The sequence below is a fragment of the Chroicocephalus ridibundus genome, chromosome 1, assembly GCF_963924245.1.
Source record: "Chroicocephalus ridibundus chromosome 1, bChrRid1.1, whole genome shotgun sequence".
In the NCBI taxonomy this organism is placed as follows: Eukaryota; Metazoa; Chordata; class Aves; order Charadriiformes; family Laridae; genus Chroicocephalus; species Chroicocephalus ridibundus.
This window is the reverse complement of record NC_086284.1, coordinates 22,645,425-22,672,702: the sequence shown is the minus strand read 5'-3', so window position 1 is coordinate 22,672,702 and position 27,278 is coordinate 22,645,425. Positions and strand designations below refer to the sequence as shown.

The 27,278-nt window shown below is 41.7% G+C and overlaps 1 protein-coding gene across 1 annotated transcript in view; it reads left to right on the top strand.

The window, feature by feature from the left end:
- The first annotated feature begins 1,558 nt into the window (after positions 1–1,558).
- Positions 1,559–27,278, top strand: part of LATS2 (large tumor suppressor kinase 2) — a 51,606-nt gene continuing 25,886 nt past the window's right edge. The window contains exons 1-2 of the mRNA XM_063331100.1: positions 1,559–1,758; positions 6,148–6,727. Of these exons, the coding sequence (XP_063187170.1) occupies positions 6,389–6,727 (339 nt within the window). The 5' untranslated portion in view covers positions 1,559–1,758; positions 6,148–6,388. The remainder of the gene's footprint in view (positions 1,759–6,147; positions 6,728–27,278) is intronic.

Genomic DNA, 27,278 nt, shown 5'->3' with positions numbered 1-27,278 from the left:
AATATTCTGACGACGTTGGAATCTGCTCTGAACCTAATGGGTTTCTTTAGCTCCTCAGAGTCAGAGGTTTCCTCCTCCCCTGCAATATATTCCAGTCAATGACACTATTGAAATTCCGACAGTAATTTATATACAGTAACTGGCTGCCCGCAGATGAGACGCTAAACAATTTCTGCGCACCAGGCTGCATTTTTCTCATGAAATGTAGCACTCTATTGGCAGTCACTTCTTCCAAACCAGCATCATTTATAAGCTCTATTGACAGTTTGCATAGAAGGCATTTAAAAAAAAAAAAAAAGGATTATGATAAACAAGCTCAGAGAAATATCCTTAGATAGGACTGTCCATGAGTAATATTACTTACAAAAATAGTCCACATGGCTTCAAAAAGGCTGTAAATATAGCCCCTATCCTGGAAAGACAGTTAGGCACAGACTTCTCTTTATACGTGCTCTGGGTCCCGTTGAAGACACTGGAACTAGTCGCATGGTTAAAGAAAACCATGTGTCCCAGGCATCTGCAAGACTGACATTTTTCCCTGCCAAACAGAGCACCCCTACGATGAGCACCTTCCAGCTTTGCAACAGGATTTCAAGAAATTTGAAGTATTATTTCAGGACTGCAGGCTTCTTCCACGTTAATGATCGAAAGATATATGCATATATATATGAAAGCTTACTTTCTTATTGCTCTTACTCTCTATTAGTATTCCCTAGTTATAGCTAGTGTGCTTATTTCTCATGCTGAGGGGTCAGAGCCAGCCTCCCAGATCCAAACATTGCTGTATTTGAGTGTGTGAGGATTATTTGTCTTTAATAATTGTCTTTATTGAAGACCATAGAGATATCTAAAATCAGAATATTCCTGCTTTCATGAAAAACAGGCTCAGATCCAGGCAGCTCCATCTGTAACGAGGTCAAACACGAGCTTTGCACCCAAAAACGCTTTGCAGCTTGGGTCTGCATTTTTGTTCCAGATGCGAATTCCCTGTCTGCTCTCTTCCAGCACCTTGTAGCTCTCTTGACACAATAAAATACATAAAAAATAAGTAACCCCCCTCAAAAAAAACCAAAGCAAACAAGAAACCAAAGAAAAGCCAAAATAGGTGTTGATAGCCCTACCACTTTGTGTGTAGTTCCAGTTCAACGTGGAAGGAACACTAATAAAAGCTTATCACCACAAATAAAAGATTTTCACCACAAAACTCACGGTGAAAACGGGGTTTGGGGCATCCGGCAAGCAGGCAGGCACCTCCAACGTGCCTACCTCAGCCCTTTTCACCTCAGCAAGCGGGAGGCCACGCCGCTCCCCTCACCACTTCAGCCACCCTCTCCCCGAAAACCCAGCAGGGGTGTGTGTGTGGGGGGTGTATGAGGGGAAAGAGTGTCCAAACTGCCCGTGAACCTAAGGAAGGGCGCCCTCCGGTCCCCTCGGCGTGCGACGACCGTTAACGGCCCTTCCCGCCCTGCCGCCCCAGAAGCCCCGCCCACCGCTGGTATGCGCCGGGAGGGGCGGGGGGGGAGTGGAATGACGCGGGCGCCGCGGAGGTCACGTGACGCCGACTGGAATGCCAACAATGTAGCGAATGTCCCGACTGCGCCCCGCCACACTCGGCGCCCGGGGACGGCCGAAGAAGCCGTGGGGGGGTGGGCCAGGGAAAAAGATGGAGACCGGCCCGCCACCACCGGGTCGCCGCCGCCGCCCTTGAGCCGTTCCGTGACGGGGAGGCGAGTCGGCGGCGCTGGGCGCCCTGAGGAGGTGAGCGAAAAGGGGGGGGCGGGGGGGGGTGCCGCGCTTCCCCCACTCCCCCGCAGCTGCTGTTCCCTGAGGGGAAAAATCGTGTGGAGGAGGGTGGGGGGCGCGGAGGAGGGTCGGGAGTGAGCGTCCCGTTTGTGTGTCCCCCTTCCCGGGGGCAGCCTCGGCCTCTTGCCCGCACCCTCCGACATTTTCCGGACACCCGTGTGACAGCCCAGCCCTGCGGAGGGGGGGGTCCCGCCCGCTTGAGGCCCTCGGCCGGGCAGCCCGGCTTTTCGCCCCCGCGCCACCGCCGCGGGGACCGGCTCCGCGGTGCCCCAGCAGGTCGGAGCTGCTGGTAAATGGCCGGAGTTTATTTTGGGAGCTTTCTGCCTGCCAAAGGAGTGGGTTTGGGGCTGGGGGAGAAGGAGTTGGGGCGCTCGCTTTACGCGAGGGTGCACCCGGCCGCACACGGGGGTTGGAGGCAAAGGGTCTGGGCCAGGCGCCGCCGCGGGGGGATGTCTCTGAAGGCGAGGGCCAGGGGGAGCCGAGCGGGGGCATCCAGAGCCGGCCAGGTCCCATCTGGCAGTGGCGGGGGCCCTGCCGTTCCCAGTCAGCTGAAGGTCACTGCCAAAATTCAGCACTTCGCCACCCTCTCTCCTGCCTCGTGAGTGGTGTGCGTGTTGAAATACCCCCTTCCCCGGCAAAGGCACTGGCGCAAATGACGCAAAAAAAAAAGGTTACTTGGAGTGCCCAGGCTCTGCGGTCTATTATTGCTGGTCTTCCATGGATGGGGAAGGTGAGCTGTTTCCCACAGCGCTGGATTGGGCCAGTGCTTATGGTTGGCAGTGGGACGCAGGCACGGAGTTACTTTTGGAGTTTTGTTAGCATGAGGAAGGAGAGGAGGACTGATTTTTGGCAAAAGTCCTCACTTCAGTTCTTTAAACTTTCACCATGTGCCCCACTTAGAAAGAGAAGTATGGTTTGTATAATAATGAAACTCCTGAAATGCTCCATCCCACCTGCCCACCCCTCTGACAATCTTAGTCTCTAGTACAGAGTGGACAGCCCCTGCTTCCATGAATTTGAGATCCAAAAAAACCCAAAACAATGCCTGTAAATTGAGGGAGGGAAGGCAATTGTAGCTGTTCCTTAAGACTTTACTCCTTCCTTATGCAGTGATCACTAGTTCAGCTTGCCACAGTGCCTGTATGGTTATAGACAGGGAAACAGCCTGCGGTTTGGGACTTAGCTCTTAAAGCACAACTTCTTGCCTGTGTCCCAGCTCTACAGAGCCACTAGCACGTGCAGCCTGTTGGTGAATGAAGAAACAGGAGAGTGAAGAGCTAGTGCTGCTGGGACGATAGACATCAGCATATAATTTCAGTGTTGTTGGTTGTTTGCTGCCAGAGCTGCAATTAGTTGTATTTCTCAAATGAAGAAAAAGAATCAGTTATTCAAAAATTGTTTTCACTTGATGCAATTAAAGTACTGCTGCACTTATTTGACATATTATATCTTCAGAATAATGGACAGGCTTCTAATTAGTGCAGAATGTATAACATTTTGGAAAAAAGCTTAGGATTGTTTAGTCAGAATGGTTTGAAGCTCAAAAATAATTCTGAAAAATCATTTCTCATGATGGCAGGAAGGCTATGATACATTCATGCTGTAGGCAAGGTGCAGATTAGAAGGATTTGGAGTTATCCAGATCCAGATGTACAGTCAGAAATGAAACAGAGTTAGACACACTATGTATCTTTTAAAGCATCAACCCTTTTTATTTTTTGCTAAAACTGCAAATCACAGGAAGATTTTTAAAAAGCAGGCAGCTTGTCTTTCTTTGTAAATCATCTGTAATATTTAGTGTTCTGATTTCTTGGCTTATTTTACATATGTAGTTAAAAAATCCTTCTGCAAAATATGAAACACTTTTACAGCTCCAGTACTTACTGTCATTGCTGGTCTCATTCATGCTGTCTAAACGATCAATGTTTCTTTCTCCTTTAGCAGTATTGTAAATGTAAGCTGAGGAAGTTGCCAGCTGGCTTGACCTAGCATTATTAGACTCGAGCTCAGGCTAAAGGTCACAAAAGTTCTTTATGTGAAGCATGTGTGCAAGTGGGAAAGCAGTCCTTTGCTGCAAAAAGGTGGGGGGATTGCGAGCATTTCCAGCATGTCCCAGGCCTGAGGACTGGCACAGGGACTGAAAAGGAAGAACAACCCAGATTCCTAAACTCGGCCATATGGTGCCTGCTGCTGTCAGGAAAAGAAAGACAGTTACAGTCCAATTAATTGCTCTGTGTCTTTTAAGCACTAGCTGTTATGATGTAATCCTAAAAAGGCTGCAATACTGTTGTTGGGGTTTTTTAACAAGGCTATGTGTTATCTTTTGCTATATTCTGTCTAAGTAGAAAAAATTCTGTTCTTGGGATCCTTCACTTGCTTTTGTCTTCATTGAGAACAATGAAAACTTGATCTGTTATTGACTAATAGCTGATTTGTTGTTTGTGGAAATATCAAAATCTAGATGAGCAGCTTTAGCACTTCCCTTAGAACAAGTGACAAACCCGGTCCAATGTGCATGTGGGCATTTATATCACTCTTAGTCCTGTAGGAGTTAGGGTTGCAGGATATCCTTAGAGAGTACCGAGTGGAGGAGCTCAAGACCTCAAATGTGTTATAGGTATCTTAGTTAACTGAGGATTTAAATCTTAGCAAAAGAGGTTGACACGGATTAATCTCAGTTAATCTGTGCTTCTGCATTTCAAACTGGTGAACCATCATAGAGAGTCTGAGGTCTGACTTCACTGTTGCATTTCAGTCCGTGGTTGTAGAGGAAAGCTTGAGGTGGACTCTGTACTAATGAGGAAGTGGTGATGGGCTTCAGAGGTGAATGTGTCCAGATTCTCTTGGCCTTCGCAGTAGTAAGCTGTTTACTTGGCAGTGAGAAGTGATGGTAAATGTATGGAAGTGGTTGTTTTGTTAGGAAATAATACAGCTATCACAGGAAGAGTTGTTGCAATGAGTTGAGTTTTAGTATGATCATGTGAAAATAAAAAAAAAACCCAACAACCAAACAAAACAACAAATCCAGTCGACTTCTGAGTGACCAAGAGAAACGTACTGTGTGTTAGCATCTTCTGTATTTGCGATTTGAAAACAACTGAACAAAATCCTAACCTTCCCAGCAAAATCCTAATCTTCCCACCATCCAGGAGTCACTTTGCAAGTGCTAATAGCAGCAGCAGAAGCAAGTGTGCATAAGCAGCATCAATAGCGAGATGACATTTCTGATTAAGCTGTATTTTTAATCCTCTTCCAAATGCACCATTATTTAATATTTCTATTATGATGTGTGGAATAATTACTAAAATGATGAAAAATGCAGCATTTTTCACACATTAAGGAAAGGTATAAAATCAAAAAGTTTCTAGGGTAGAATACAACCACAGCGGGTATGTGAAGAATCCACTACATCTGTGATTCCCTGTACAATATTGCTACTTTGCCTCTTAACGCAACATGATGATGCCACAAAGACTTAGTTAAGGTAGTATTCTTGTTGTAACTTCATGCTGCACGGAGATTGCAAGTTGCACAGTAGCTCAGCTGTGCTGCATAGTTCTCTGCTACATGTCATAAGAGGTGCATAAAGCTGTCTCAAAGTCTCTTCTTTTTTCTGTGTTGAGGTGCTAACTGAGCTGATTTGGCCTCTTCTGCTGCTGCTGAGTGGCTCCGTCTACCTCTCTTTTCTCTTTCTTACCTATAAGGCACAGATAATGAAATATCATTTACCCTCTCCTCTTCCCCCCCCTTCCAGTTCTGAGGAAGAATTCTTACCTTCAGGCTTTGCTAAGATATTCATGTGGAAAGGCAAAATATCTTGTGTTTCTGTTATTCACTTTGTTATTGAAATACTAGGAGTTGCTATGGTTAGAGTCATCAATATTTCCATTATAAATCTTTTTCATAAACTTCTGAAACTGAGCTCAGCTAGTGTAAAACAAACAAAATCTTAAGTGGGGAAAAACATTTCATGAGCATACTCTTCCCTAATTATGAAATAGGATAGGCTTGTCCAGGATTTGGTTATGCAATTGGGTGGGAAACTTGCCGCAGTTAGGTACTGCGAAATTCTTAAACGTTGTAGTTTCTAAGGGTTTTATTTTCATTTATTTTGAAAATGGAACTTTAAAGAAAAATGGATTATTTATTGATTATGTTGAGAAAGCCTTTTGGAATCTTATTCTTGAAAGCAGATAAAGTGAAAATCATTAAAGGGAATCCAGCCATGACAGCTTAATAGGTTAAACTGATTCACTTTCACTTGATTAATTGTCATGCTGTCCCTTCAGAGGCATTTACAATATCACCTTAATTGCATGTACTTTCTATTTTCTTTTGTTTCAGACACTGTCAGTCTGCAAAATGATGATTCCAAGGATTTTCATTTTCTGTAGGAAATGTGAAGATCGTGAGCTGAAGTAAAACGTTGGCAGAAATTTCTTGAGAATTTTGCCTTTTCTTTTTCTCTTCGAAGGATTATGTTTACAAGAAATTGATACCATCAAGTGACACTTTTTCGAAATAAAGTAACTTAAAAAACCTAAGAATAAAGCTGTATTTATGCTCAGAGAAAACTGGATGAACAATGAGGCCAAAGACTTTTCCTGCTACGACATATTCTGGAAACAGCAGACAAAGGTTGCAAGAGATTCGAGAAGGTTTAAAGCAACCATCCAAATCTTCAGGTCAGGGGCTACCTATTGGACCAGGCAGTGAAACTTCTCTGGACCCTAAGATTTTAATAGGGAAGGATGCTGCAAGGCAGCAGCAGATGAGACAAACGCCTAAGTTTGGACCATATCAGAAAGCTCTGCGAGAAATTAGATATTCTTTGCTGCCTTTTGCTAATGAGTCAAGCACTACAACAGCTGTTGAAGTAAATAGGCAGATGCTCCAGGAACTGGTGAATGCAGGTTGTGATCAGGTACGTATGAGTTTGGAGGGGGGATTGTCACTGCCTTCAAAACACATTTATACTCGGGACTGAAGAAAGGGTTTTGATGGAAGTTACCAAGCTTACCAGTTGAAAAAGGCACCAATTTTTCTGGCGGTGGTGCTGCTGTATGACTAGCAGAGTAGATGGACTTGCTGTTGCGAGGTGTGCCTAGTATGGGGTTAATTCATGTTAAAGACAGTCATGGTGACCTCTATTCTCTTTTATGTTTTCTCAGTTGGTGTAGAAGGTTGAACAGGGTAGCTTGTGGGGTTTTTTTTCCCTCTTCTTTTTTTTTTTCCCCCCTCATTTTTTCCCCTTTTCTTTTTTCTCGTCAATACCTTAACAAGCCTTAGCTATGAGCAATAGGGTGGAATTTTGTCTAGCATGTTTAAGCTCAGTTCACTGTCAGAAGCAACTAGAAGAAATGACAGAGACAGCATAGGGTCTTTGAAGAAGCTCACTTGCTGTTTGCCAGAAGCAGGTGGAACTGGCTAGATGTTCAGCACCAGCAGTGGTTGGGTGCACACCTTTTCTACCTCACCTTCTCTGCTTCTATCAGGAGGTGGTAGCCCTGTCTCAGGTAAGGGACTTGGCACAGAGATGCTTGCTTTTATCATCCCAAGATTGACACTAGAATGTATTCTTAATTCAAAAACTATTCACCTGGTGCGGAACATGGTCGTCTTGTGTTAAGCTGCATTTGTCTTGCACGTGCTTCCCGCGTTGATATTGACTTTCACCTCTGTCCAGGAATAGTTCAAATTTTTTTCTTTTTAGAGATGAAGGGCTGTTTTGGGTTCAGATCCTCATTGTTGTAGAAACTTCTTTCCTGTGGGATCAAATGGCAGTTGTTGACAAGCTGAAACATTTCCATTTATAGTCCTTGATATAAATTGGAGTGATTTAAAACCAAAGTGCTTTCAGTGGCATTTCCTTGATTTCAAAACTTAACCTCTATTCACTCATGGCACAGTGTTAGTTTCTTGACTCTCCTAAACTGTATTCAGAATCGGTATAACAACGCTACCATCAGGCATTATTATAAACAGCCTGCATTTCTTTGGAACTATATAGACATTAATTAGTGCTGTTTCTGTTCCAAAGAGTTTATGCTATGTGAGACGACCAGGGCTAGAGTAGATTGTGGATCCAATGAGAAGTGCTGCAGTACAACTAAACACTTCCTAGTCCAGTGAACCAAGATACTGTACTGAATTACTTAACTGGAGGAACCAAGGATTTTCTCTGATCTTAAGCATGCCATGAAAACACAGTGTTTTTTAGAACACTACCCTCTAAATTTCTCTAGCTGTTTAGGATGAGAACACTCCCTGTGCATACGAGCCAAGGTTAAATGAGCACAGCTGGATTCTGGATTGGAAATGCGCATTTGGTAGGTTACATAGGCAAATCGTTCACACACAGAACAGGCTTGTTGGACTGAAATCTTGGAAAGTACTTTGAGCCCACTACAGCACAGAACTGTTAAGCCAATGTATAAAACAGAAATACCCGAGCACCTGTTAAAATGTCTTGGTATTAAAGGCGGTATAATGCACTAATATGTACAGTTTTTAATATCTTTAATTATTTTGACTTCAACATTCATACAATGGTATTGCTTCTTATAGAGGACTGAGAATGAGCCCAGTTCTGACTCTGATGTGGAGATTTTCGCTACCTCCTTAAATTTGGCTGCACGCTTTTGGTTGGTGGTTTGTTGTTTTTTTTTTTCCCTTCACTGGTCATGATCCTTCCATCCTCACATTTAGTTTTTCTTCCTAGCTGTGACTTGTTGCCTGGAGACAACATTATTGGGCTTATCCCTTTGGTGTGTTTGGCATTTAAACCTAAGCATAAACAGGATCACATTTGGCTTAGAGTCCAGATAGGGGTTCCAAAACTGGAGTCTTGTGGCTAAAAATGCTGGGTTTCCTAATGTGGGTCCAGGCCATAGGAAGGTTGGCTGTCCTGGAGGGTTGTGAATGAATGGAGCTTCTTGAGATGGTGTGAATGGTATCTGGCCCTGGAGATGGTGTGGTGTAGGGTGACAGACTTTGTTACTACCTCTAGATTTTTCCTTTCCTCCTGGTGCCTGAGCTGTTTTGAATCAAATGCTGAACTGTTTCAGAGCATGAGGTGTAGGTGTAGCTGTCACAAGCTACCTTATCCCTGCTTGTGAATCAAAACCTTTAAATGCCTACCACACGAGCATCTTCTGTAGTCCTGTAGGCAGCTAGCAGATCCCTGATTTAACAGAGAAGTCAGCTTCAGTTCCTTTGGGGGTGGTTTTATTTACCTGTGGACAAAATGCCAGTGTGAGGTTGGTAAATGGGCATTGAACACCCCCCCAAATGCCAGGAGCAAGTGTTTAGAGGTTAAGGATTTCAGTCCATGAATAGCTAGCTAGTGGTCTACTTGAGCCTTCCCCTACAGCAAGCCTGCAGAGTACAAGATCTTACATCTCCTCATCCTGCTTCATAGTACGCTGATCAGCTCTTCAGTGGCTGCAAGTGTCCTGAAGTTAGCAGTTTGTCATAACAAGCTCTAATCATTGTGAAGGAATGAATAAGATGGCTGTAGCGCTATTCAGTTTGGTCTTATGTGAACACCATTTTCAAGTTGGATTTGGGCTGATGCTTTTTGGTGTTCTAAATGGAACACTGGAAAGTAAACCTAACCTAATCTGTTCTGGTGGACACCATGCAAGAATCGTGATTCTTCTTCAGTCTGTTTGTTAGGCCACAATAAGGATTTTTGGAAGGGTGACAGGGAGCAGTGACAATTCAGAAGGAAGGAGTATACATTTTAGAGTCTGGGGAAAGGGTACTTCTATTTATTACTCTTATTAGCTCCATTCATTTAGCATATCTGTAGCATGGTTAGACTTGTAACAATAACCTTTTTATGTACTGTAAGAGATATTGCCTATTAGGTTTGTAGCTCCGTGTTCTGCCTAAGTGACTCTAAGGTTTAAGATTAAATTTAAATTGGTTTAATTAAATAAAAAGGAAACATAACATTTTATTACTTTATTCTTGCTCTATGAAAGACCCATACAGACAGGAAATTGGTTATAAGCTGATTGGTAAACTTCAGTATATAAAACGCAGTGTAATTCATGAAGTAAATACAAAATTTTTGTCTTTCAGTTACAGTCATCATAGGTGTTACATGTAAAAACATATCTTTTTTAAAATTTACTAGAAAGTTGCCAATGTCCTTTTAAATGACCTCCATTCTTTCACAAAAATGTCGTTTAAGCCATTTGGCCCCCAAAACCTAGTGGGGAACTTTGTTGTTGACCTGAATCCAGGACTAAACACCTTTTCTTTTTTTTTTTTTTTAAAGAGATACAAAACAAAATTACACACATAATTAGTCATAGTTCTCAAACAAATGGAGTAACTTGTCTGTTTTTTGCATAAGTCATCTCTTCAACAGTAACTATTTAGCAAGTTTCAATCAAAAGTAATTAGTGCAGCATGAATTGTTTTGAAACTTGTAGAACGTGACTGCAAAAGGCTGGACCTGTTTTGTTGCAAAAGCTTGAAGCCAAAAGTACTGCTAATATACTGTTCTTTAGTAAATACAACTCCTTGGGCTTGGAAGCGTAACTTGCAGTCACCGTGGAGGGACAAGAGCGGGGAGCGTCTGTCCTGCAGGCTGGTAAACCGCTGGAATCACCTGGAGCAACTGGATGGCGTTTGGGGTGTGGTGGTAAATGCAGCTGCTGTTGTGGATTGAATTTTTCTAATGAATAGATGCAATTGAGCATATGATCAGTGACATTCCAGCAACCTGAATGGGCTGTACTGTACTTACTGTACGTCCTTAGAGCATAAACAGCCACTGACATTGTAATTTAGAGTGGGCTGCAGCAGTTCTGGATGAACTGCGGAATGTTACACACTTGTCACTTTTTTTTTTTTCCCCCCCTCAAGCAAACTTCTTTTCTTTGATCAAGGGTGCCTTTTCTGGGTGAAGATTTCTAGACATAGTTTGTTTGGGCAGCTATTTTTAAGAAAAAATTAGGTTTTGGGATTTTTTACAGGCTATGTACCTCCAGGAGCATGCATCATGTACTATACACTGAATGGCTAGAGTTTTGCTTTTAGGAAAATACCTGTTGCAATGTATGTATTAAGAGGAGTAGTATAAAAAGGTAGCTTGCCTTTAAGGTGAACAGCAGCAAACTTTGTAATAGCCCTGAGCAAATGGGGGAAGTAATTTCATAACGTTGGCCTGTCCCATAACAAGATTTTGTCTTTTGGGTAAACTTCACTGGTGTTAAGAATTCTGCTTGCTCAGCTATGTACCAAAACATCAAGGATTAACATCTTGGTTGTCATCTGTGTGTTCTGGGTCCAGATTGTTTTGTTAATTAAAAATGGCAAAAGAATGATCTGCTATAAGATTGCCTAGGTTATTCTGTGGGACACGTGTTAAAGGCGGCAAGAGTCATTACAAGCTATGTTGCAGGCCAGGAGGAAATAAGTATTCTTGGGTTACAAGGAGAAAAAAGGGGTCTTCAAATGAGGGCACTCACTGCTGAATGCAGGAGAAGGATTTTATTTTAGCAACTGCTGTAAATTTCATAATTCAGGCCAGCAGTCTCTTGTGTGTTCGTTTGCCATCCTCATTTGAAGGTAAGTTGTTCACTCTGTCTTCTGATTGCTATCTGTGTTGAGAGCTTGTTTCATAACCTTTTTTCTATCCTTTTTTTTCTTTTCTCTCTAACCTCCCTTTTTGGTTTCAACCTTTTTCCCATTTCTGAGAAGTTTCCAGTATCATCCAGTGTTCTTCCATCAAGGCATGTAAGGCAGTGTGTTTTCCCACCAACACATTTGAAGTTAGCCCCTTAAATCATTTCAGTTTTTAGCTGCTTCAGAGAGTGAGTCATAGCTTTTCCAGGGGCTGAAGGCAAGAGGCGAGGACTACTCTTCGGCCAATACCTGCCAACACTTCTCTCTTCTATCCTGTTCCTCTCGTCTCCAGTCTTCCTATGTTGCCGTCACTTCTTGATGACACTGTCTTAGCGAATATACTTAAATCCTCTGTCATGATGCGGTTTCTGCAGTATATTTGGGAAGATGCTCTTGGATTTATTCTGTAAGTGTGGCTTAGAGTATGCTCTTGTCCTGCAGAAGAAAGGAAAAGAGTTTTGTGTTTTCCCTTCGATTTTCATAGTGGTAGAAATATTCCTTGGCAGTAGTAGGTGATTGCATGCACTCTTTCACATGACAAGATGTGGCTTCTTGGCAGCGGAGCAGTAATATGGCACTGACCAAGACTGCAGTATGTTTTAAACTCTGCCCTTTATTCTTGTTAGTCATCTTTTTTCTGTGGCAAACTATAGAATAAATTGCATCTTGGTAGTAGAATTATGATTGAAATGACAGAACAGGAATCAGATGCCAGACTTCAACTGCAGATAAGTGTGAATCTTGAGTTATGTTAAACTAATGCTTCCCTAATCTTCATGTCAGATAATCATTCTAGAAGCTCAGGAGCTAATATAAAAGTCTAAAATTTTATATTGCTGTAACAGGGGGCAGGATTAACTTGCATTGGATACTTAAATTGTATTTATTAGAATTTAATTGCTAGGAGAAGGTTGAGCTATGGAATTTTTTTTTTAATGTAAAAGGAAATGGCTTCATCACAGTCACTAAAAGTTCTGCATAAGTGTTGACTTCAGTGTCTGAATAAAAAAGCCCTTGTGACCAAAAGTGAAGATTGCCATTATTATAACAGGAAGTTGATATCACAATAGTAGTAGGGTGTAACTGTTCCTTTTGCATTTTTTTTTGTTGTTCTCAGCCTAAATCTCTGCTGTTCTTTGCAGCTTGTATCTGAGAGGAACCAATGTGATTTTATGCTGAGACTGAAAAATAGCATTTCTGCATGGGGGGGAGGGGGAGGTTGTGGGGTGGTTTTTTGATTATATTTGCTGGTTGTGTGTGTGTTTTTTCTTTCTCAAAAAAATGGAATGACGCTTTTAAAATTAGAGAGATTTTGGTAGAAGGACTGGATGCAAGTAAATAAAAGCTTATGTTAAAGATGCTAATTGAATATCGGTAGAATGCAAATAAAAATCCATGACTGCTTCTCATGTCATATGCAGGTATGTGCCATACTTGTGTGATTTTTTTTTATTATTATTTTAAATCTTTTTTTTTTCTTCCCTAAAGCATGGCCAAATATACATGGAGTAATTTACAATGGCAGTCCTTTTTCTCACTTTTTTTTCTTGCTGTACACGCAGGAAAAAATAGTTTGCAAACAGTTTGAAATTAGTTGATCAGCAGAACTGAAACTAAGTTAACAGGAAGAAAAAAAAAGGTAATTTCATCTGTACCCTGTGTAGAAATACTAGTACTGTCACCAGGTACATGAGTTTATAGTAATTTAAATTACAAGAGTGTAGCCAGGCATTCAGTTGCATAATATAATCTGATAAATTGAAGGGAACTAAACTACTTTTTCTTCCATTTTATTTGTAAATTATCATTGCCAGATACTGTCGTATTTGCCCAAGGGCAGAATGAAGTTACTGTGACTGCATTTTCTGAAAGCATGGCAGTATTACAACTGTCTGTCTGTTTCCTGGAAGTATTCTAGATGCTGGCTGAATTCTTACCAGACCACTGTTAGAAGGAGAAACAGTGACCAGCATAGTCATGCCCAAGAGGTAGGGACTGAGGGTCACACTGCTGTTGCTCTGAAGGTGGACGTGCCACAAAGCACAGAAGTGGTGCTTTTATGGTTGTGAGGTTCATCATGTCACTGTCAAGCAGACCACAGCTTGTTGGTGCTCCCTTGGGCACAGCATTCAAATCCTGCTCAGCAGCTGCTTTTGGTGGTGGTGACTCCTATAGAATGTCCATGTCCCATGTGTGTTGTCTATGTATCCCCCCAACCTACCATAAATCAGGCTCCAGTACATATAGTGTTTGTTCTTTGGGTACTGGCTGTCTCTGTGACTTGCAAATGCATGTGTGCAATGCTATCTAAAGTAGACAAGGAGAGACAAGAAAGAGACCTTCATTATTTATCTTAATGAACAGCCAGGCAGGCCTGGGTTTTCCTTTATTTGATTTAGGAAATAATTCTGTCTAAATTGCAAGCTGCCTCACTGTGAATGTAGCTACTCTAGAGTAGATAGTTTACAATCAAGTACTGCTGGAACAAATGCAGTTCGCACTAGTAAAACCAAGGAGGGACAGACACGTTGTCTGTTTGCTTAAAGCTACAGATATTTGTGTTACTTTGGGCCTTATCCTTATATAAATCATGTGTACAGCATGTGAAATACATTCAGCTTTTTTTACTGTTTCTGCTTATGTTCATAACCTAATTGTGAGTGTAGCTTAGATCTGGCACTTTTATGTTGCTTGCAGTGGAAAATGCTAGTCCTTATTTCTAGGTTTTCATCATTCCCTAGCTTTTTGGAAAAAAATAAAATTTAAAAATGCCTCCGATTCCCAAAATAGAGGCTGAAGGTGCTGTGGCATTGTGGTCTTTGGTGTTATCCCACCAGAGCAGCTGCAGGCTCGTATTGTCCAGACTTGAAAGGTATCCTAATTTCCCATCTTCAGAAGATGCTTAAATAAAAGCTTGATGAAAGTCAGCCGGTCAAACTCTTGCTGTCTGCCTGCTCTACACACCTGCTGCAGGTCACCCAAAATACTGTTGCTGGAATATTTTTTACTTTAAGTTACTTGGAAGCTGATGTGTCTTCCCTGATACCATGTGGCTTCTGCTGAGGTGATTCTGTCAGCTCTGATCTTGATGGGGTTGCCCAGCTACAGCTGCAACACAGCAAAACTGGTTTTGTTCTAATGGTCTTGTCCTGCCATCTGGACTCTTACTGGCACCCAAGAGAGGCATGTGTGCATATATGTATTATGACGACTGCAATGTTTGCATGGTACCAGCTGTTTGCGAAGAAGTTAATCCATACGGTCTGGTACTGCACTGAAGATTTCTTCTTCAGTCTAAGTAAACAATATTCTAATGTTTGAGGCTGTGTTCTGCTTCCCTGCAGTGTAAGAGAGATGGATTTTTCCTGATGAGAAACTTGTGCTCTTCATTTTAACTGAATCCAAGCAATTAAAAATATTTCCCTAGGGAAGCGAAGGATGAAGAGAACTGTAAAGGATATGAAAATACTTTAAAAAAAATTATTTCTAGGTCAGTTAATTTTCAGAACACTGAAGCCAAAGAACACTGTGTACCCATAACTTTGTGAATCAGGTAACAGCTGTGGCAGGGACAGCCTGTGAGAATAACTATTTTCTCTACTGCTTTGTCTTTGACGCATTTAGAGAAATATAAATGCAATGTAAATATGTTGAGATTTAAATGTAGATTGCTTGAATGACCACGCATTTTTCAACTGTTCTCTGTATCCTTTGTTACTCTAATGCATGATTTGTAAATTACTCATTTCATCTGAAGCATGCAAAGATGCAGTGTGTTACTCCTTGCATGCATAAAATGCTAGAAAGATGACTGCTGATACTAGGCGATAATACAGTTCTTGCCCTTCAAAAAGATTGACTTCAGTAGGACAACCAGCAGTGTAAAATTACTCCTGCATAAGTCTTTATATGGTTAGGTTTGTATTTTATGCAGCATTTATGAATGCATTGGATGTGTGTTATTTCAAAACAGAAGAAAATGTCAGCACAGACTCAGAGATCATCGTTGCTGCTCTGCAGCTTCTTTCTGCCGCTGTTCATTTTGTTCTTCCGCTGTATCAACTCCTAAATATCTTCAAGGTTATTCGAGTCTGTACCTTCTTTTACCTGTTGTGCTATTGCACTATTTTTTTCTGCTCCATTGGTTTGAATGACTAATATTCAACACCTCCTACATGCTTTTCTCCGTGTTCCTCTGAATACCCTAATTGAGTTAATTTTTTTTTACTAATTGCAAACTATTAAGAAAGAACTCTTATAGACTTCAACCTTATTTTTTAGATATGATGTGACATCCTAAAGAATTATAGATGCATCTGTAATGTGACTTTGACAGCACACCCCATATATTTTCATTTCTGCATCTTTTCTTCCATTCAGTGTCAGGACTCCAAAGTCTCTGCTTAAACTAGCCACCTGTCCTGCTTTTCTTCCAGCTTTGCCACAATCACTGTGTTCATGGCACCTTCCTGACAGATGTCAGCCTGATAAAGATGCATAAAATCTAATATAATCAATGTAACTGGAAACTTGGAAATACTAATATGTGCAGGATATCCTGGTTTACAGAAAAAATCTCTGGCTGTCCCAACTAAAAATATTTAAAAGTTGTGACCCTATGACAGAGATCTCTGAATCAAGACAAATCCACTCCATTTTGGGCTATTTTTGTCCTGGCTCCAAATGAGTGCTGAGTAATTTTTGTGAGAGATGTGCATTCCACCTTGCTGGAGCCTGTTTTTTCTGCTTGTCCAGGGCAGTTTCTTGATCATGCTTTTAGATGATGCCCTGATTGCCTGTGTAATGTGTGCTGCCCAGACTTGGTAGCAACCAGCTGGCTGTGTGCTGGAGCAGGCTGGAATTCCTCTTTTTCTTTCAAGTGCTCCAGCAGTTGCTATGCTGGAAACTCGCTTCCATCTCCTTTCTGTGATCATTTCTTGCACCTTGACCATCCCTCCCATTCTGAATTTTTTTTTATTATGTTCTCTAATGCAAGCACTAAGTTCACCGAGTGCGTTTTTTGAAGGTCTTTTATAAAGAACCTGTGAAACGTGTGGTGTTGCAGTCTTGCAAATGGTGGAGAGAAGATGTTGGTGCAGTGCTCAACAGGGCAAACTGAAGACCTCAAGCCTAGGAATTTACAAGCGGGCAAAAGTCCTTGGTTTCTGCCAGGGCATGTGGCGAGCCAGCTCCCCATACTTACAAAAGCAGGACCTCACTGGGAAGTGCCAGCAAATTCAAAAGCAAGCCACAAGAATTTTCATTTGCGTTGCTGTGCATCCCCCCACCCCCCATCTCTCTGTTTACTGAGAAGTGAACCTTCAGGGGTTTTAGCCACATGAAAGTAACCTAGAAAAAGTATTTTTCAGTACTTTGGTGCTGTAAAACCTTCTGTAACGAATCAGTTCCACTTCTCCAGGAACTTCCCTGTGGTTTGTAAGTGTTAGAAACTGCTGGAGGTTGAGAACTTGCTGTTGCAGGCCCTGCTCTACACTTACGCAGAACTGGGTGCTCAGATTTACTGCCAAACTTCTGAGCCTGGAACACCTCTGCTCAGGAGGCAAAGGAGAGTCTGAGCTGCAGCACAGTCTGTGGCAGAGCTCCTGTGTTGGAGGCAGAGCTGCCTTCTCCCAGATTCCTGAGAAGGTCAGAACGTCCTGTTATGCGTTCAGCATCTCCAGGAACGCTATGTTGGGCAAATAGCAGCACTATGTGTTTAGCACGATTCCTTGTTTTTTTGCAAAGAGCTGTTTTTTTCCTCTTGCTTCGTGGAGGAGGGTTTGTCCTCCCAAGTTCTCTGCTGTCTACTGGAGTTTGAACTCGGTCATCACCCTGCCCTACATGGGCCAAGCAACGGCAGCCATGGCATTAAGCAGAGCATCTAGGGGAGGCCAGTTAGCTTACTATAAGCTGCACATAAAGCTTCCTTCCCTTCCTCTCTTCCATTACCTTGAAATAGGACCAGTTGGCCAGCGCTAGATAAAACCGTGAGTCAAACTTGCAGGGCAGCATCAACGCTCCTTGCACACAAAGTTTTGAGTCCATGAATTTGGGGAAAACCCTGCCACTAGGCTACAGATTTCCTTTGTTTTGCCACTTTCACATGGTAGTTTTGTGGTTTCCCAGTCTGGGAATTGGGGATAGAGGAGGTATTACTGCTGATTATTCTGAGAGGAAAGTGATAACTGACAATCATGAGGGCAGATGGGAAGCATAACAAGGATGAAGTCCCTGCTAAAAAGCAGGAACTGGATGTGTGAGCAGAGAGAATGATTGGGAATCACTTGAGGAGAAGGGCAATTGGGTCACAGAGCTGGTAGTGCTGAGTTCAACTGTGAATAGCAAACTGCTTGTTTTAACTGGAGGAACATTAGTGCTAATAAAGTATCTTGAAAATTTGATGTTGTTTTTGAGGATGAGAATCTTGATCATTCGCACTGAAGTGCTGTTTTGGTCTCTCAGCCCCCAAGCTGCCTGTATGACTGAAGCCAGCGCATTTCAGCAAGGGCTTGTGCTCAGGTCTTAGGAAAATCTGTTTCTTCAACTCTGCGGTGTGGAAGAAACAGAAGCCTGAGCCAGAGCGACTCCCTGCACACCAGGGAAAGCAGCGTGGGGTTCCCAGCAGTGCCCCCCATCAGCAAGTGTCTGCTGCTTGCTAGCTGGCAGGTACTGCAGAGGAGGAGAGGCGTCTTCCCCACTTTGCCAGCCTGTTGAATTTAAAAGCTCCAGGTTGCCTTGCTTTCCTCCTCCCCACTTCCCTCTTCAGTGGCTTTTTGTGTGCTTGCTGTATAAAGTCATGCTTAACCCCTTATCCTGCCCACATGCTCTGTTCACAAAGCTTAATTGCTTTTTGTACTTGTAGGTAACACCCTCCTGTATTCTAAACGCCTGGCTTCTATGCTTGCAATGACTGTTCTTGCATTTGGGAAAATAAAGGATTAGTTTTTCATGTAAAAATAGCTGTATTATTTCCATACGCGAGTAGCAGTCAGGGCAGGCATATTTCCAGGTCAGCTTGGAGATGGGGCTGGATAGTGAAACCCTCTGTTCCAAAAATGGACTGGAACCAGCAACAGTTCTTGATGTGCTGAGCAAAGCTAACTGGCATGGAGAGAAGTGGGATCCCTTTTTTGGGTGCACATGCAACATACTGGTATTCTTCTGTTGTGGAGGGGAGCCAAGCATTGACATAATGAGCACTTTACTCTGTTAAGTACTTACGTTAGTTTTACAGTTTTCTCATAATCATGTTCTTTTGGTAATTGTAGGCATGGGTTTTGAATAAAAGATTACAAAGGAAAGTTTCTTTGGGCAGCTACAAGTGCTTAGAGTAGGGAAGGGATGTTTGCAGGAGCAGTCTGTATTATTCCCCAAGATGGTGCGCAGTTGGGTACTGAGTAAATAAACAGTAAATGTGCAAATCTTGGGTAATGTTGCTCTGTACTTATTTAGATAGCTCATCTGTACTTTGGATTTTGTTCTCTGTGGTAGCTGTTTTGTGAGTCTCCTGGCTCATTGCCATGTATTTCTAGATTTATATGAACATGATGTGGATCTTTTTCATCTTCCTATTTTGCTAGTTCATATTTTTACTTCCTTCAGGCATATTTTAGAGGGCGCTTTAAGGCTTTTGAAAACTAGGCAGCTTGAATTTTCCCTTTATCTTCACAAAGTCAGTACATAAGTCAGAAAAAAACACAGAAGGGGAATCACAGGCAGCATTAAAAATGTTCGTTCAGAACAGAAAAGCAGATTTAACATTAATTAAAAACTCAGCTCTGTTTCAGAGTTGCAAAAGTCTTTTATTCGCCAGATTTAACATTAATTAAAAACTCAGTTCTGTTTCAGAGTTGCAAAAGTCTTTTATTCACCAGAGGACTGTTAAAGTTAGTCATTTTTGGCATACTGTCGGTCAGGGAAGCGTGACAAAGTGCAGTGGAATGCGCTGAGCTGCGATCCAGCTTGTAGTGGTATATGACTTTAGTGTATGGAGCATTGCAGGAAGTGCTGGGGTGGGTGGGGAGGCCTTTTCATTTCATCAGCTACTGAGTAACAGTGTCGTCCTTCCTCAGACCCCACCTGCAATAACAGAGGGTCCCTTGGATGCTGGAGTCAGAAGACAAAACGTGGAGAGCTTATACAATCTGAGTTTCTGGTAGAACTTAGCTCTGTTCTCTGAGCACTGCTGTGCAGAATGCAGTGAGATGAGAGAGTTGGGAGGAATAGAGCGTTTGGGATTGCAGATCGAATGTGCATATCTAGACTGGGACCGTATCCCCAGCTCCACCATGCTGGTGCTGGAAGGTGAAGATTCTTGGGCTGAAATTTTATCCTCATTGAAATCAGCAGTAAAATTCCTATTGATTTCATCAGGCCAGAGTTTACTGTTTATTTTGAGCAGTAAGAATCTTCCCGTTCCACCAGTACGCACACATGCAAAGTCCATTTACTTAGACTTAGGTTTTGGCACAGATTTTGGCCTTAAATGGAAATCTGTTCAAACCCATCTAATATCAGTAGCTCGGATTTCAAATTACATGGATGGTTAAACCCATCTATATGTGATAATTAATAACCAGTGAAGATATTCCTGTAATTTGAAGCATACCTGGTATTTTCCTTCTTTCTTCTTTAAATTATGAGGTTGGTGTCCACAGAGTTTTCCAAGCATTTGTAATGACATTATAAAAAAACATGATGGTACCTTTCCTGGCAGAACAGGATGTTTGGTCTATGACCTGTGTGTTAGAAATTGGGAGAAGCTTCTTGTGGTATGGATTGTGTTACTTGTGTAAATTGCTAACAAGAATTTTACTGTTCACCTTGGGTTTCACATTTGCATTGCTCTGTTACAGTGATAATCAAATATAAAGCCGCTGTTACATTGGCATTGCAGTAAGGCTGTCTGGTGCAACATTACTGCAAAAAAATGAGGTCTCTACCCAGAAGACATTACAACCTGAACTGATGTTCCTAAGGTAGGGATGTACGAAGGTTGCAGCACAGAGGAGATAAAAGGATAATGATATTTAGTGGTTTTATTGGTCACATAAGTATCTCTGTCATTCTTACTGTCTGCTTAATGTTCTTCAAGAGGAGAGCTTGAGGTTATCTTGAAGATGTGGGTAGATGTTCAGAGCAGGAGTAAATGATTAGTCAGCTGGTGGGATGCCCGAGCCCATACATTTCAGGTAGAAAGAATGCAGAAGTTGCTTGGCAGATACATCACTTAGATGGGAGCATTTTAATAGTCATTGAAAGCTCATTAGCTTAAATAGATCCTGTTTAAGATGTAACCTGTCAGATTATTACAGGTTAGGGTACTTCTGCTTTAGATTCTTAGCTCTACTTTTCTGCAGACACAAGCTGAAAGTTAAAAACTGACTACTAAAATAGATATACCAGAATCATTATAGTCATTCAAGAAAAGGGGTGCATATAGAGCTACTATGACTATATTACTGTTTTCTTTGCATGGCAGTACTTCAGATAGTTCCAACACCTCAGATATTGCATGTTGTGGAACACAAATCGTACAAATTTCAGTTGTGGAAAAAAAATTGCTTAATTCAGGTTTTCATGCATAATTATATGTAGAATCATAGAATCTTCATGGTTGGAAAGGACCTTTGAGATCATCAAGTCCAACCATACACACACACACACACACACAAAACAAAAAAAAACCCTACAATCTCTGTCACTAGAGCATGACCCGAAGTGCCAAATCTAGACGTTTATTAAATACCTCTAGGGGTGATGACTCATATATATATGTGTATATATATACATATACTTCTAAGCTTTCTTATCACTGGCCTCTGTGGCTAGTCTCTGAAGGTGGTGGCAGATACGGGAAAGCTTGATTAAAAATAATTAATCATAATGTTGACAATTTTAAGAGCTAATTGGATGCCTCGGAGAAAAGGAATAGACAGTTGCAGTGCTTGTTACAGGAAGTGAATGTTGACCTTGGAAGCAGAGTGTCTTCTTGAATGCTGCCGTTCAGGAATCATTGCATCTATAATTCTGTGTTGCACAGCATTATCCAAGGCAGTGTGCACGTGGACGGGAGCCTGTATAAGATGCATACACAGTAGAAGTGAGGAAAGAGCATTTCTCTGGAGCTGTAGAAATTACTCCAACACAGCCTCTCAGAGCTTACTGGTGTAGTGTGAACTCAGTCATCAAAATATAAGGACTGTCTCCATGTATCATTACCATGGAGGCTTAGCTTTGTTTTGGGCTTGGCATGCTCAAAGAGTATGAATGCAGATCTTCTCATGAACCTGCAGGGCAGTGTGGTGCAATGGCGTCTGTTTAACAGTACTTGGCAACATGCACACAGGTTAGAAACCAGTAGGAGTACTGTCTCCGCCCAATTCTCATAGGGAAAATTTAGGAACTTGAAACTTGATTGCCTAACCAGACATATATCCTCGCCTTTGGCAGCTTTGTTGAACAGGTGCATAGAAAGTATATTTTTTTACTTCGTCTAGAAACAGAGATGTTCACCAGTGCACTACTGCAGATTGCAGAGTCTTAGTTTCTGGGACTCTATGTTCTGAAGCTTCCCTTCATGCCATGTAGCATTGTGCTTATTACTTACAATGTTACCCCATGAAACCACTGGCCAAGTTTCACTCTGCATCTGAAATATTCCAGAAGAATTTTGCCCAGCATGATTTTGCTGTAGATCTCACTTCTAAGAATACGTTTTTTCAAGCAAGAAAAGTTCCGTTCAAATACATGGAAAAACTTCTTTACAGTGAGGGTGACAGAGCACTGGAACAGGCTGCCCAGGGAGGGTGTGGAGTCCCCTTCTCTGGAGATTTTCAAGACCCGCCTGGATGCAGTCCTGAGGGAAGTGCTTTAGGCAGTCCTGCTCTAGCAGGGGAGTTGGACTAGATGATCTCTAGAGGTCCCTTCCAACTCTGAAGATTCCATGAATTCCGTGATTACTCGTCTCCTATTGGTTTCTTAATATTTTGCACCCTTAAAGATCTCAGAAGAAACATTGCTGTCTTTGAATATTATTCATGCAACTGAGCATGTGCTGTAATAATACTAACGATGATGATGAAGCCTGAAAAACAATTGCCGGTTAGAACATTGGAAAACAACAGTCTCCTAAAAGTTTCAGCATAGGCTTGAAGGAGGGAGGTGAGGAACATTGATGCACTGCCAGGATTACCGGGAACTGGTAAGCAAATGTGTCAATGCTGAGTGACTTGATCAAGGGAACAGTTTCTTTATCAGCTTGAGCCTTTGCAAGCTCCCTCTTCAGACTTCAACTGTGGAGTGGAATCATGTCCTCTGCTCCGCTTTCCTCCCTCTCTTTTGTTTCAGTCTAATCAAGTTCAGACTTCTTTACAGTTCAAAATACTGTATTTTCCTAAGAAATGTAGTTATGGAATAGGTCCAGTGTCTTCTAGAGTCAGCGTTACAGGGTTTTTATTGGCTTGATACAGTGAGATTTTTTTTCTTCCTCCTGTGGTTTAAAATTACTTGTCTAACATGTTGATTTATAGCCTGTCATGTAAGACTGTTTCCCTTTGGCTATATCTTTTTAAGATGATCAAATATATTTCTGAAAAATGTCCTGTTGTTGCCTTGAAATATTAGGTGATAACTGCACAAGTAAGAGAGGGATTAGCTTGTTAAACTTAATGACACCAACACACAAAATACTGCAATTAAAAACTTTCTTAAGGCAGCATAGATAGAGGAAAAAAAAAAAAAAAAAGAAAAACCTTATGGTCTGAGATATCACAGGCATATTCCCTTCACCTGGGAAGTTTGTAGGTTGGTGTGAAGGAAGAAAAGGAGAATCCTGTGCAGAAGCTCCAGGAGAGCAGCTTTTGGTGGTGCTGCCAGAGCTGCTGTCTTCCCGCAGGTTCCTCCCTGGTTCATTCCAGCAAGCTGTGCCAGCACAGTGTTTGCAGAGCTGAGCGGTGACTGATCAGGGAACTGATCCAGGTTAAAAATAACTTTTTTGGGGATGCTGGGAGGGACACCAACACAATTCGGGGTACGGCGGGGGGCACAGAAAAGAGCAGAGAAGTTGAGAGTGGTGGCAGCTGCCTTGGCTGTCAACCACCATCAGAGGAAATGCCGAGAGAAAGCTCAGCCTGCGCTCACGTGCTCTCCTTCTTCCAGCTGTGCTCCAGAGATGGCCATCTGCTCAGTGCTGTCTCTTCTTACTCCTCCTCTCACCCAGGTCTTACTGCCCCAGCTGAGCTGCTGATTGGAGTTAACCCCAGCTCACTTGGGTCAAAATGAGCTGAGTTAGCTTCAACAGCTAAATCATCGGCCTGTGCTAACGCAGCTGTCTCTGGCGGCAAGCGGACCCCAGTGTGGTCAGGCAAGAGGGAAGCAGGTGATACCTTGGGCAGAGGGAGCAGTGAGAGGCAGCCAGGGATGAGGTGGAAGTAGTTTTCTGCCGACACACTTGCAGCTGGAAGATAATATATGAATGCTAAGTTATGAATGTTGAAAGTAGTGATATGGTTGTTTTTTGTGTTGCTGCGGCCGATTTCACTGACGGCTAATGTCAGTTTTGTGAGGAGATGCTAATGTTAAGGGGGTGGCATTGAGGAGGATCTTGCAAGAGGATTTCTTTTCTTACAGCAACCTAAAATTCATATCACAGACTGCACATAAATGGAGTGGAGCAAGAAAGACGCTTCTTCAGTACTGTGTGTCTTTACTATTAAAGCGTGCTGCTTGGCCAGTAGCCAACAGAAATAACATCGAGATGAACTGAGTAAAGGTGCTGCTAAGGAAATGCCAGATGAAAAAAAAAAAAGACAATTTAAGAGAAATATTGTGGAAACCTAGAAAGAAATGGTTTTATACTTTCAATAGATACTTTTGAAAATAATTGCACAATAAAAGCAAAGCTGGATGACTGTATTCCTTTTAGTTGCTCTGTTCAATATTATCTAATATTTGTCCCCCTGCTCTTCTATGTTGAACTGGACGTGGGTGTCTGCTTACAAGGTTCCTCTAGGACATCAGTCAAAGTGTGTGTTACCAACTGCCTTTTTAAAAATGTATTTATATTTACACTTCTCTATTCTCACGGAGCACAGAAAAGGAGCAGTCATGTGAAGCATTACCATGGAGCACAAGCAGTCTTTCATTTTCTTCCTGCTTCTGGTCAGTTTTGGGGACCCCAGTGGGCATTTCTCCCTCCCCCCAGTAGCTCCCAACTGAGGAAGATGCAGCTGCTCTATTGGGGGAATTGTTTACCTCTCCCTGGAATCTTGTCCCGGTCAGCTATGTGCTAAGAATGTGAATAATTTTGCTGCGGCTGCTTTACATGTAAAAAGCCTGACCTTAAGATATTTTATCCAGCTGGGTTTTTTTCTTTCTCTTTTCTTTTTTGCCTCTAGCACTGGTAGAGTTGAGAGTTTTATCTTGCAGCTGTAGAAAGCTGCAGTGACTAGCAGTCATATAAAACATTTAGTACAAACGGGTATTTTTGTAGTCTTAAAAATCATTAAGTGGCAGTCAGCGTTTAGTAATTCTTACTTTTGGACCTGCAGTTATACATGTGTATTTGATAGAGTTAGTGAAACTAAGCGCTGTGTGGAGACTTCTGGAAAATGTCTAATGAGTTCCCTAGTGCTGCAGTTTGAGTATATTGTATTACAAGGTTGAGCACGTTGATTTTAAAATGTTAAAAGCTGAATGCCTTTTTATGTTTTTGAATGAAAATTTAAAAAAAAAGATAGCATTACAATTGATAAAATTCAAAAATGCCAATAAATTTTTTTAAAAATAGTATTATATGTAGAAGTTCTGTATCTTCCTACTCTCTGAACAATAAATATGCCAAGTTGTCTTGCCCAGCACACTTGCAATCTGCGTGTGTGTGTGTGTCTATGTGTCTGTACTGAAAAATATCAGGAATCTCAAGATAAAACCCAGATGTTTGTTCAGTCACATGAGACGTGCTGCATTGGACTGTGAGGCAGAGAGAGATGTAGCCTTCGTTTGTCTCACAATGGAGCTGTATTTGTGAGATATATTTTTTTCTTTTTGACTGTGCATTACTGCTTGATGTCAGTTGGGGTCCAATTGTGGTATAAATCCTCAAAGGACAGAACTGTTCAGTGGTAATGTATTCCAGCTAGATACCTTGGAGGTTTTATAGTTCTGTTAAAGTACTCCCCAAAGAAAAATTAAGGGGAACAAAACTCTCCTAAGCTTCTAAAGGCCATATCAGGAATACACTTGAACCTTGTTTGGAAAATTATGTTAGTTTTTGACCTTGAATGTAAATGAGTGACTTAATTTTACTGTCTTTACTTGAATTTTTCTTGTCTTGGAGAAGAGGTTTTAAAACAACAGTTGACAGTTCTAGTGGTTTAAAACTGAAAAAAAACCCCATATAAAGTTATAAGAAAAGGAGAGGAGAGGAGTATCACTCTTTAAATGTTAAAATCTTATGAAATATAAGAAAACTTGTAATGCCTTAAGTAGCCAGCACTCAGTAAAAATGACAGAGGCACCTTTAACAGAAATAGATGCAAAATTGGATTTGTAGAGTTTGATACGGAGAAATGTAATAAACAGTACTAAAGCATTGCAGATTTGCAGCACCGTGTGACTTTCTGGGGAACAGCTGACTTTGGCAGAGCAAAAAGCTCTTCCAGTCTTTGACACAATTCTTTTCTGTGCTTTGGGGCTTTATTCCTGGACAACAAACCTCATAACTCATCTTGCTGAATCTGAATACCCAGTTTACAAGTCTCTTGTAGCCGGTTTGGCTAAGAAATAATTTGCAAGCTCTGTGAATATTTGTAAAAATCCTCTTTTACACATAACTCTCTATATATGTATCTTTATAGTAGAAGGAAAAGCAACAGGAAGCACCCGTCTTAGTGTCTGTGGCCACTGAAATGTGCTTTGATACACAAATAGCGTTATTGTAAATGTAATGCCAGCCAAACGCATTTTTGGCTAACGCGTGAGCCATAAAATTAGCAAACACATCACTTGCTGCTAATGGAGAGGAATAAGCTCATCATGAAACCTTCACTGAACCTCTATTCAGTCCAGCTTGATTTACTTGCCCTGGTAGAATAAAATACTGCTGTCTTAAAAAAAAAAAAAGGGGGGGGGGGTTGGGATGTGGGCGCTAGTAGGAGGGAGTCATGCTATCATTCTGACAGCTCACTGTGTGAAAAGTGGGTCTGGAAGAGAGCAGCGATGGCCTGCTGCTCTTGCAGCAAATGTGCCCTGGTTACTAATAAGTATAAAATACTAAGATTGCAGAACATCCCACCTGAGAGAAAGAACCTGAAAGAACTTGATTCCAAGAGAATACTTAAAAGAATTTATGTAGTGCTTTTTAAATGGCAGCTGCTCTTTGCACAGCAAGGTGTTGCTTTTGCTGGAACTCCCATCTTAATGTATTCAGTAATTTAAGATGCCTTATGTCAAGAGTAGGTTGGTTTTTGCTTTTGTTTTTTAAGATTGCATGCCTTGAGTGTAGGGACACTTACTTGGATCCCCGGAGTACGGAGTAGCAGGTGCCATTTTTTATTCATTGCTGGATTTCATGCATGAGGATCCTGGTGCACAACTGGAAATAAAGCTATCTATACTGTAGTGCCTTTCTTAAAACAACAGTGCTGTTCTGCATCATGGTGCACCTTTCTCTCAAGGTTGGGTCCAATTCTACCTCAATTTTGAAGATGCCATCTGTCCAAGGCTCTTTACCGTTTTCTATATGTGTTGAGAGTTTGTGAGATTTCAGTGGAATCAATAAATTCCTGAAGGCAACTTGCTAAGATTTTTTTTCCCCAGGAACTTGTATTGCT